The sequence below is a fragment of the Labrus bergylta genome, chromosome 2 (assembly GCF_963930695.1).
Source record: "Labrus bergylta chromosome 2, fLabBer1.1, whole genome shotgun sequence".
NCBI lineage: Eukaryota > Metazoa > Chordata > Actinopteri > Labriformes > Labridae > Labrus > Labrus bergylta.
The window spans coordinates 18915444-18926685 of record NC_089196.1 but is presented as its reverse complement, the minus strand read 5'-3'; the positions used below and the strand labels follow the sequence as shown (position 1 = coordinate 18926685).

The following is an 11242-nucleotide window of genomic DNA, read 5'->3' as shown; positions in this document are numbered from 1 at the left end:
GAAGTACACATATCTAGTAAAAGAATTGTCAAATTTGATATTGTATTTTTAGTCTGTTTTGGAATGTATTTCTTCTCCCCAAATTTGTCACTACCGAAACAAAGTATTAAACTATGATTAAAAACAATATTAAGTGAACCTGTTAGTATTATGTTTACTTCCCTTATGTAAAGATTATTTTTACACATTTTTATTGAAGGTTTTCACAATAAAATCAATAAAAATGATTTTTTTAAACAAATTTCTAATTTTAAAATTCTTCAAAATCTATGTGCAATCTTTCTTTCTAAAATGTAAAACGCTGATCAGATTGATTTCAGAGTTAATGATTTATGAGATGGAACATACAGTTAACCAATCAGTATTATAACATTTTAGTTGATAACTCAATATATATATATATATATATATATATATATATATATATATATATATATATATCATTTTTTTTATTTTATTGTTTTCAAACAACCAGTGTTTCGGTAGTGACCAGCATTTTCTTTGTAGTGTTTTATCATATTCCCTCAACCTTATGGCTTAATATTAACTCATAGCATGCCTGATGTTGGGAATATTACAAACAAGTATGTTTAGTGGTCAATAAAATAAATTATTTTTGAAGAAAAATGTTCATCCATGACCATATAGTACAAATATTACTTAGTTGCTGTAAATAGATGATTGCAATGATGATACTTAAAGAAACTCACTGGTTCTAAGACTTTGGAACACATTTATTTCAAAATGATGAGATTTCACTACTCACCATTTCATTGTGTCACTACCGAACTTGACAGTGACATTTCTACCTAATTTTGAGCATAATTAAAGAATGCTAGCAAGCACATCTTTGAAGAGGTGTACACCAATAGAAACATAATAATTTGCATAAAACCCCAAAAAGTTTACATAATTGAAGAGAATGTGTTTTCGGTAGTGACAATTTTTAAATTTACACACTGATTGTCAGACTTTGGAGCACTTTTATTTTAAAATGATGGGATTTAGCTGCTTATCATGCAGCCATGGGGGACAGGGATATAATGTCACTTTCTGGTCAAAAATTCAGGGGTGTAGCTTAAATCTAGGCTCAGCCAAACGACTGTTTCGGTAGTGACATGAAAACAAGGGACTTGATCTTTTTTTATTTTTTTTTATTTTTTTTAGCATAGTTTTTTAATTTAAAAATTAAACCCACAATAAATCTAAGTCTTTCAACCTTTGTTTGAACTTAATCATAAAGATCTTTTAAATTACACAGTTGAAACAAATCTAAAAAAATGTTTTAAGTGGTATTTACATAAATTAAAATGTAGGGGTCAGGATTGGGGCTTATCACTGTCTCATTTAATGCCCTGGGTTTAAATAGATCATAATATAATCTCAGTAAATATCCATGTCTGAATATTTAATTGTTTTGTTAAACCTTTTTTTGTAATGGGACTGCACTTTGAACTAATTCGGTAAAATGCCCCAACTAATGCCCATCTATTGATTCCTAACAGGTCGGGAAGAGAACTAACTAGGAGCCAAAACAAAGAGCACTAACAGCCCTTAAAGTCCGGATAATATGCCTGTTTAAATGTTCATCTAACTTATTTTCAATGTACCTAGCAAATACACTTATTTATGTGTATATCCTCTCTCTTAAGTATATCATTTTAATTTGTATCAAAAACATCAGATACATTTGGTTTGTTTTGATAACACTCGATAATATTGCAGAAAATCTATACAGGCACAACTTCGGACAACTTGGCCGCTTGGAGGTCCTTGCCAGTTGTAGGCGCTGTTCCAAGCGAGCTGCGAAAACACAAATCGATTGTTTATTTTGTGTTTGTTTACATTTTCTTTTTTTTTTTTTGGGCGAACTAATGGCTTCGACTTTACTCTCGCCTATGGTGGATTATTACAACGACGAAGAAGAACTGGACAGCGTGGACGACGACGACGATCGGAGTTTCAGAGGACGAGACTCGGAGGAAGGTAAAAAAAAAACAACAACCTCTCCGTCGCGGTCTTTTAATGCTGGAGAAGAAACGCCAAAAAAAAACCGCGCGATAACTACGCGTAAATAGCCACTTCGACAATGCGTTTGATGTGAAATCGAGACGTAATTCAGTGTAATACTAAATCTCTACGACAAACACGATCAAATCCATCAAACTCTGAACCACACGTAACTAGCCTGCTAGCTGTGATGTAGCCTTGTGGAGAAACATGTCAGGATCAGGTGATTAATCGTGTTGAACACAGGTTAAAACACTCAGGTGTGTTCACAACTTAAGTCAAGTATCACATCGTGTGTGTTACCTGCTAACTAGCTCGTGTTTTTTTTACGCGTAATCCAACAACAACACTTAAAAGTTGTGCAATAGTGTGCAATACAACTTTTTAAAATCAAATGTCACTGCAGCGTTACGTGGGATATAAACGGAGGTGTTTTTTTTATATTTGATTCTAAAAAATAAAAATAAATAAATGAGGTTACCACATGGGGCGTCGATTTAGCCGGCAGCTTAAGCTAAAGTTAGCCACGCAGCGTTAGCTCTGTGACAGGTCGTGCAGGCAGGAGAAACCTTTGCGTGCTGTGTCCACTGCACTGCCCTCCTCTTCTTCACACTGTACAGTGAGACAGGACGGGTTGCAGTAAAGAACAGAGAGGAGGAGAAGAAGCAGAAGAAGAAGGAGAGGAGAATTTGGGGGCGATGACAGCACTTCAAGGTTAGCTGGTTTCTTGTAATTGACTTCTAAGCGGAGAAATTGTTGTTGTTTTTTTTTTTTTTAAGCTCCGGCTCCGTGTGTTACTTTCAGGCTACACACGGAGACTCTTTTTAACAGGAGGCTGAGCTAACTTATGCTAGCCATTAAATGCTAACCGAAATTGAAAGCTGCTGATTCAGCTTTACGACTCCGGGCCTTAACCCTCTCTTCTCGTATGTCCGGAGGTGAAGGTAACGCTGCGTTTACCCAGGTTTCTTTAGCCCATGCGAGCAAACTTAGCTCCCCACAGTTTGCCACTTTCGCCTCAACATGTAATCTGTCCGCAGAGGGAGAGAGAGAGATGGTCTGACAGCAAGTTAGCCCGGAGACTGATTTTTAATCCCACCATGCGGCAAAAATGCTTGACACTTAACAAGAAAACTGCAACATTCATGTGTCGATTGATGTGCCTTTCGCCTTAAAACTTATTAACTTTGCCTTGCTGAACTCTCTCCCCCCCCCCCCCCTCCCCCTAATGTCGAGACGAGTGTTTTGAGTTTTCATGCCCAAACTTTGGGGTTGCTCCTTTTTGGTTTTCCCCCAATCTAACCAGAGGGCATTCCAAAACTGGGTGTTCACCATTACCTTACCAGTGCCACGCACGTCCTTTCATCTGCTCCCTGCTGTCTGTCAAGATCCTGTTGAAAATAAACACTAATACTAACATTTTATCTCCGGGTACAAAATGCTGAAATGATCACGTTTCATATTTTCACAACAGAGAATCACTATCTGTTTCAAGTTAAGATGTGGGGTTTTTTTTTTTTTGGAAATGTGAGTCGATTCTGCTCCTGTCATGTCCCCTTTTCCAGACACAGAAGATGCCAGTGAAACAGACCTTGCCAAGCATGACGAGGATGACTATGTTGAAATCAAAGAGCAGTAAGTGTTGTGCCGACCGTGGATCAGCTGTTTTGCCCTTAATAATAAAAAAAAAAAAAAAAAATCATGTTGAAGGTGAAACCTTTTGAAGGATTGCCCTTATGCCGCACACAGCGAAAGCCAGTGTGATATTTTAAGCTCTGGTTTATTATTTCATCGCAGGATGTACCAAGACAAACTGGCCTCTCTGAAAAGACAGTTGCAGCAATTACAAGAAGGTATTCCCTTTTTTTTCCTTCTTTATCACTGATATTTGAATAACTGCTACGGCTTCATGTGGAATGGGACCTGTATAAGCATTGGGAAATCATTTTTATTGGAGACTATTAAAGGACTCAGGCATGTGCTTATTGTTCTTCATGGCGGTGGTTGTTGGTGGATTACATCATCAGAAAGTAAAAGGTTGTTTCAGAGGCAGCCACGATCTGCCTTAAAAACCAGCTGATGATCATAACTACAAAACATAACCCCATGTTGAACAGCTTTTATTTAATCATTTTGACTGCGTCTTAAAACAGCCCACTTTAGCACACGACCTCCTAATTGCTCAGACTGATGTTGACTGACAACATGAGCTCTCAAATATGGTCGCAGTCTAATCTGGTCAGTACTGTAGGTGGGTAATGAAAGTAGCAGTCTGATGTGCTGCCTAGAAACATTGATGGCATGTTTTATGTAAACATTTTGTAGTAGTTAAGAATCATTGTCCTCTCCCTCCACATACATCTTAGTCATTATTAAACTATAGCTTAAAAGTCTTATAGAAAATGTTGTGATTTCAAAGATCTAATCCTTTTGTTTACGACTCTTTCACCTCACAGGTACGCTGCAGGAGTATCAGAAGAGGATGAAGAAGCTGGACCAGCAGTACAAAGAGAGACTTCGAAATGCAGGCAAGCTGAGGCATATTTGACATAAAACACACTTCTGTGCTTTGCTTTAAATGCATCCACAGCTGCCATGTTGGGTGTAAAATATTTGGATTTTGGACTGCTTCCTGCCTTTTTGGGGGGATTATTTGTCAATAGGAAAACCTTGGCAAATTGGCAGCAAACATAGAACTGGAAACTTGCTCAAATGTGTGTTTATCCCTAAAAAAGTATATAGAGCCATTACTTAACCATTCATTTATTACAACGTAGACGTGCTAGCTATTGGGTACAACATTAACTTAGAGCAACTTAAGAGTGGAGGAATGATCGTATATGCGCCTCTCAGTGTTATTTTGGGTGTGTGAATAACGCTGTGCAGTTAATATTACATATAACACATTTTCCGTTATTGAGAAAGAGTTGTCATTTGTAGGCTGTTGCCATGACAACAAAATGTAGCTGCAATGTTGTAAAGAATTTTAGCATGTTGGACATTTTGGTTGGCTGAGCAGTTGCAAGGCTCTGTCTCACCTGGCTGCCTTAAAAACAATCTGATACACTGGATTTTGGACTGCAGTACATTCAAAGGGGGGGAGACAGCTGAAACATAAAGGACACTTTGCAGCAACTTTTTACATACCACAGCTAACAAGGATAGAGCGAGATAAGGTTTGAATATTTGGATTATTTAGAGACATTATATTTGAGTTGCCTTACAGAAACTGAAATCTAATTTATTATGAGGAGGAATGAGTCTCTCTCTCTCAATATGTCCCAATATGTCTCACTTCCTCCATTTGACTTTTTAATTATTTTCTTCATTTAACTTTGTATTGTCTCAGTGGCTTGCGTGGGATCAGCTTTTTCCCTTTTCCTGGCTGTGTTTTCTAAAGTTAAGCCTTATTGTAGTGCTTTTGCTTATCATTGTTATAAATTGCACTGCAAGCAAAATCACAAACAGCCCATGATAACTAATCCGAAGTAGTGGAGTACACTCACTTTAAGACTGCCTTGTGTTATTTATGATATGTGAACACAAACATGTTGAAAGGGTAGAAACAGTAAGAAATGCATTCTTTATTACTCAGGGCATAATTGTCTCTCTCATTTAAAGTTCATAAACATCTGCTTAAACTATTAGTAGTAATTTGAACTGATATGTTTGCTCTCCCTTTACAGACCTGTTTCTACAGCTTGAGGTGAGTACATTGCATCTTGCTCTTGCTTTCTTTCTTTTTTTTTATACAAGGGGGAAAAAAAATAGTTTTTCAATTTCCTTCTCATCTTCCTGCAGACAGATCAGGTGGAGAGAAACTACATCAAGGAGAAGAAGGCGGCGGTGAAGGAGTTTGACGATAAAAAGGTTGAACTGAAGGAAAATCTAATTGCAGAGCTGGAGGAGAAGAAGAAGATGATCGAGAACGAAAAATTAACAATGGAGCTGACAGGCGGTAAGGGAGCCAGAATGGAATTATTTGATCAGGGACTAAGCAGAAGAGAAAGAAATAAGCTGTAAAAAAAATAAGTAGTATGTGGGTGGATGTGAGAGTTCTCTCTCCACACATTTTCATATTAAGCTTTCTGATTAAAGCAGGACTTCTTACAGACACTGGATTTTATTCAACCCTCTCTCTGTTTTTAAATGTATGTTTTATAATAAAGCACAATGGCAATGCTTTTTGAGAAAACTTGTATGTTACTGTTGGAGCGCAGTTCGACATTATTTATTTCATTCGCAGACTCGATGGAGGTAAAACCTATCATGACTCGGAAGCTGAGGAGACGGCCTAATGATCCGGTCCCAATACCAGACAAACGGAGAAAACCTGCACCAGATATCCTTCACATACACTGTCTGTTTCTGATGGGCGAGACTTTATTATCACCTTAGATAATTGTTAAATTGTTCTGTATCATATGAAACTCCTGAGGTGGTTTTTCAGTTGTCAGATTGGCTAGCATCTACTTTTGTGGAAGTTCATCCATGAAATCCTGTTGGCTGGGGAAAAAAAAAAAAAACCTTCCTTAACTCTTCAAACCTCAGTTAAATTATTTGTTAACAGATGACCAAATAATGGAAGATCTAAGAACACTTAATAAGGTGATACATTTATTTTTAATTTCTTAATATTATGTGTTCCTGCTGAATCTGCATTTGTCTAACTCTGTCCTATTTTCACACCTTCTCTTTTACAGCTAAAGTCACCCAAACGGCCAGGTATGATGAGGCTCACCTTCTGTCATTAAGATTTGATTTGCTGCTTTAGATGAGAAATTCAGCATTGTCCTCTTGTCTGTGCACTCAATGTAAAACTTCAATTAACAGCTGGTGAACTTAGCTTTTAGTATTTTGTTTTTAGTTTGCACTAAAAAAAAAAAAAAAAAAATAAGACAATAAATGTTTTTTTTTTTAAATAAACAAAGGGAGAGTTTGTTTTTTTAAATGGAGTTTTAGGAGGTAATTGTCAATAGTAAGTGCTAGTCATCAGATGCCGCTCAGAATGGCCCCTTTTATTGAGAAACCAGCTGGAGTACTGGCCCAGAAGCGATGCTGTACAATGCTGCAGTCCTCTATAGTATTTTATTACCTGTTTCCTACCCTTATTGGCAGCTGCTTGTATCTTCATGTTAAATAGAGAGTTAAGGACAGTAGTATCATGTTCCCCTTTCCCTCAACAAGGCAGTGAATAAGCGTATTTCTCTATGTGGAATTGATAACATTATACATGTATATTTCTGTATTTTATAAAAAACAAAACATTATGTGTACATTAAATTTTCCCAGTGACACTCATCAGGTGTTTTTCCCCTCTTCAGTGTCTCCCTCGTCCCCGGAGCATGTCCCCTCCGCTCCCATGGAGAGCCCTTCACAGCGTTATGAGGCCCGTATCGAGGAGGGGAAACTTTACTACGACAAAAGATGGTGAGTTTTCTTTTTATGTGAGCTATGTCAATCTATGGTCTACACATCCAACATCAGGAAAATACTCACAGACATCAGGATAAAACAGACAAGACAAGGATGCATTAAAAAAAACATACTTAACACACATTAAAGAAATAGCTCCTCCTCCAGTTGTGCACATCTAATAATCTGAAATAAATTATGTTGAATTAAAATCAACATAAAAATATATTGTATAAAACTTCAATACCATTCTGCCTCAATCTAGTGCCCCCATCTTTGTTCCCAAATTAAACAATAGAATAATTGTCTAAACTCTGACAGCTCAGTCATGTTCAAGGTGGCGTGACTGTCTACCTTTCCTAGATTTGAACAAACATGAACAGGAAGGGGATTAAAAACAGTCCTCTTTAGAATTTCCTTGCTTTCTTCTCCCACCACTAGATGGCCACATTGCCAAAGCTATGATAGTGTTTGGGTGGTCTTCAATAGACAATTTCAAACCTCCTTGATGGAGGCAATCTTTTTCTGTCGGCGCTACTATAAGTGCTGTTTCTTAGCAGCCACCAAACATGTGCTTGTGCTTGTAGCCACCATTTAAAAATAAATGAATAAATAAAAATCAGAGAAGGTGGATGCATTAGAAGCCGGTGCTTCACAGCATGTTGTGACGCCTAGAGAAAGGGAATAAAAAAAAAATAAAAAAAATCAATGATCAGAAATGGCTCTGATGTCCTTCTGTGTGAGAGCCGAACTGTAAAGCAGAGATGTTGAGTAGCTGCTGTAAGGTTCAAAGAAAGTTGAAGCAAACTGTCAGGTATGAGCACTTTTCCATTAAGGCTAATTTTCATTTATTCTTCCGTAAAGACACCAGCTGCACGAGAAAGCCTTCACAAAATGCTGCAGGGGGACATATGCATCATTATACTTCAGAGCGCCCTCAATGATTAAAAGCCTTTTTTTTCTTCTTTTTTTTTTGTCAGTCTCTTCCCCTGGGTCGGCTTTGTCCTCTGACAGTTTACAGCCATGAAAAATATTACAGACTTTTTGTTTTGACTTTCCCCTCCAATTATCCATTTAGTGCCATCTCAGGAGGAATGTGATTTGTTCAGCTGGGCGAAATTATAGATAATGAACGCCTCTCCCGTCTGCACTTGTGCCTGTCCCTCAGTGCTCACCTTGAATGCTGAATTAATGCTGTTTTTGTTGCTGACAGGTACCATAAGAGCCAGGCTATCTACCTGGAGTCTAAGGACAACACAAAGATTAGCTGTGTCATCAGCTCAGTCGGGACCAATGAGGTGAGCCTTAATTCACATTTCAGCTCCTGTTGCATTTAGAAACCTACTGCTTGAGAGATTTGGCTGGTGAAATTCTGCACTTTCCTTTCGGTTGTAAAAATCCTCAGAAAAAGACCTAACACTTATTGTCTGTGCAGGCTAAGTTCAACATGTTTTATTTTATTCCTCTGGGCTGTGCAGCTACATTTTAGTCCAAAAAGACATTCAAAACCCATCATTGTAGTCATCACAACTGGACTTGAACACATCCTTCATTTCTGAGAACAATCATTGGAGTTTATTTTGACTTGATAACATGTACACCACCATGCTGTTGTAAAATCTCCCCAGAGCACCAAATGTGTATTGAGCAACAGCTGAAAATGGTTTCCAACAAATGAACAATGTACTTCCGTCCGAGTAACATTTGCTCAAACATTCATAGACAAACATAAGCAATGTATTAGGTAATTGCTTCTCTCTGTTACTTAGTCATTATTAGTTTTATTAAATTTCCTTGCAGTCACAATAACTTATGGGAGCCTTTGAATTGCCTACAAAGCATGGTATCACTAATGAATTAGTCTATGCAGAGATTAAAGATTACATGACTTTTTAGTCTTGGAAAAAAAAACAGCTTGTTCTGCTGGAATTTCAGTCTTGTCCCCATCAAGAACAAGTTTCACTGTGCTGCCACCATGAATTTATTACAGCTTTAAGACAAAACTACTGCTTATAAAGGTAGAAAAACAATGGATTTAAGGCAATTTATCACATGAAATGGCAACCTGCCTGTGTGGTGCTAGCATAGGATAAACCATTAGTCAGAGCTAGCAATTTTACAACATTTATCACAAAAAATCCCACCAGTTTTACTACATTGTGAAAAATGCAAAGCTGCAATTTTTTTTTTAGCCATATAGTAAGGGTGAATAATGCCCCCTGCTGGTTAAATTGCCTCATTGCCTGATCACCAATGAGAGAAAGGTAAAGAGGGATTTGTCTTTTAATCTTGTTTAAACCAAAATTTAGTTTATTAGTTGATTATTTGTGACTTTTCTCAATACATTAAAGAAAAGTGTTATGTTGTACTTGATCTGTATTTATATGTTCATATATGTTCATATATGTTCATGTATTACGACAGCTTTAACCTGAGCCAGGCTGTACAACAATGCTAGCATACCAAATCCATTAGATAAGCTGCTAAAGAAGAATATTAATAATATGTATCAGTGATGTGATTCTTCTAGATAATCCGGAATTCTGGATTATCCGAGATGAAGAGGTGAAATCCTCCTCTTTTATCCGATGCATTACACATCTCTGTTAACATTCATTATGGTATCTCAAAATAATCAGCATCAGGAGGGAAAATTGAACTGTATCTCCTCTGTACTAATGTCTATATCAAGTGATTGTATCTGTTTGTTCTCAAGATTTGGGTGAGGAAGACGAGCGACAGTACAAAGATGAGGATCTACCTGGGACAGCTGCAAAGGGGAGCGTTTGTCATCCGTCGACGGTCGGCTGCGTGAAACATTACCCCACCCCTTCCCGCCCAATTACCATCTGTTCATTGGTCTATCCATCCACCCTGTTGTTTAGCCCCTGTTCCCCTATTTGGTGCTTCTCTGTTGAGTTTAACATGTGGCCTCTTATTCTTTAACATCTATCCCACAAATCATCCCCCACAACACAAGCATACACAGTCCCATCAGATTGAATCAATTTTCCCACATAAACCAATTACTACTGTTTTCCAGCATTATCTGTCACTATGTGGCATGTTTGTGAAGGCAGTTACTGGTATTAAAGAAGCCTGCTTTGATTCCTTATTTTTTGTCTCTTGCAGTTTTCAACACATCTGTTTTCTACATCATCCCGTCTTATTTACATTTATGGTTAAGTTATTTTTCCTGAACATTTTCAAGACTGTCTCACTGATTTCAAAGGCACTTAGGAAATGATGAGAATGAGCAGCAGGCGTGGCTGTACATCATGAATCCCTTCACTGAAGAAGTAACCGTTCCAAAAAGAATAAGTCTCTTGCACTGTCATCGAGGAATAGAGGCTGCTCTCTGTGCTGATGGTTTGTCCTGATAATTTGTTCAAAATTCCTATGTATGAATTTCTTTTTAAAAAAAAAAATGTATTTTGAGGATTTGATGTTATTTTTTTCTTATTTTATGTGATATTCTCCATATGTGAATGATCTGCAGAAGTTCAGCTGTATGTGGAGCATTAAGTTGACAGTTGATTTGTACTGTGTTCCATTTTATTAAAAATGTTATTTGTTTTAATAATTTGATGAAAGGGTTTTTTTTTTTTTTTAAGTAATTCATTTGGATTAAACTAGTCATAAAAGCAAAATTAAATCTAGAATGAACTTGACACTCTTGAATTCATCACCTGTTATGCTTTGTTATATCATGCTAACAGTAGTATAGTTCACCTTTATTTAGTTTGCTAGCGTGCAAGAATGTAGTTTTTAGCACTAAACAGAAAGTGCACTTTTGAAAATTATATTGGCAGTAAGC

General features: G+C 37.2%; 1 protein-coding gene across 4 annotated transcripts; it reads left to right on the top strand.

Annotated features, from left to right (window-relative positions):
- The first annotated feature begins 1757 nt into the window (after positions 1 to 1757).
- On the top strand, positions 1758 to 11008 carry suds3 (SDS3 homolog, SIN3A corepressor complex component). Of its 4 annotated transcripts, none has more exons than XM_020636643.2 (13): positions 1758 to 1986; positions 3576 to 3645; positions 3808 to 3863; positions 4467 to 4538; positions 5697 to 5716; positions 5812 to 5968; positions 6257 to 6352; positions 6557 to 6618; positions 6714 to 6735; positions 7335 to 7440; positions 8639 to 8723; positions 9956 to 9990; positions 10142 to 11008. In XM_020636643.2, the coding sequence occupies exons 1-13, from the start codon at positions 1875 to 1877 to the stop codon at positions 10149 to 10151; spliced, it is 903 nt and encodes a 300-aa protein (XP_020492299.1). In that variant the 5' UTR covers positions 1758 to 1874; the 3' UTR covers positions 10152 to 11008. The 4 variants fall into 4 exon arrangements, with proteins under 4 accessions (XP_020492299.1, XP_065804152.1, XP_020492297.1 ...); XM_065948080.1 differs by having other exon boundaries at positions 9939 to 9990; positions 10142 to 10265; XM_065948078.1 differs by lacking the exon at positions 9956 to 9990 and adding an exon at positions 2631 to 2724 and having other exon boundaries at positions 1852 to 1986.
- Positions 11009 to 11242: the final 234 nt, after the last annotated feature.

Bases quoted from the DNA above. Each gene is read 5' to 3' on its own strand.
- suds3 (XM_020636641.3), top strand. From the start codon at position 1,875: ATGGCTTCGACTTTACTCTCGCCTATGGTGGATTATTACAACGACGAA. The intron at 5,969-6,256 runs GTAAGGGAGCCA...TTTCATTCGCAG, and splicing joins AACAATGGAGCTGACAGGCG to ACTCGATGGAGGTAAAACCT. The intron at 6,353-6,556 runs ATATCCTTCACA...AACTCTTCAAAC, and splicing joins ACGGAGAAAACCTGCACCAG to CTCAGTTAAATTATTTGTTA.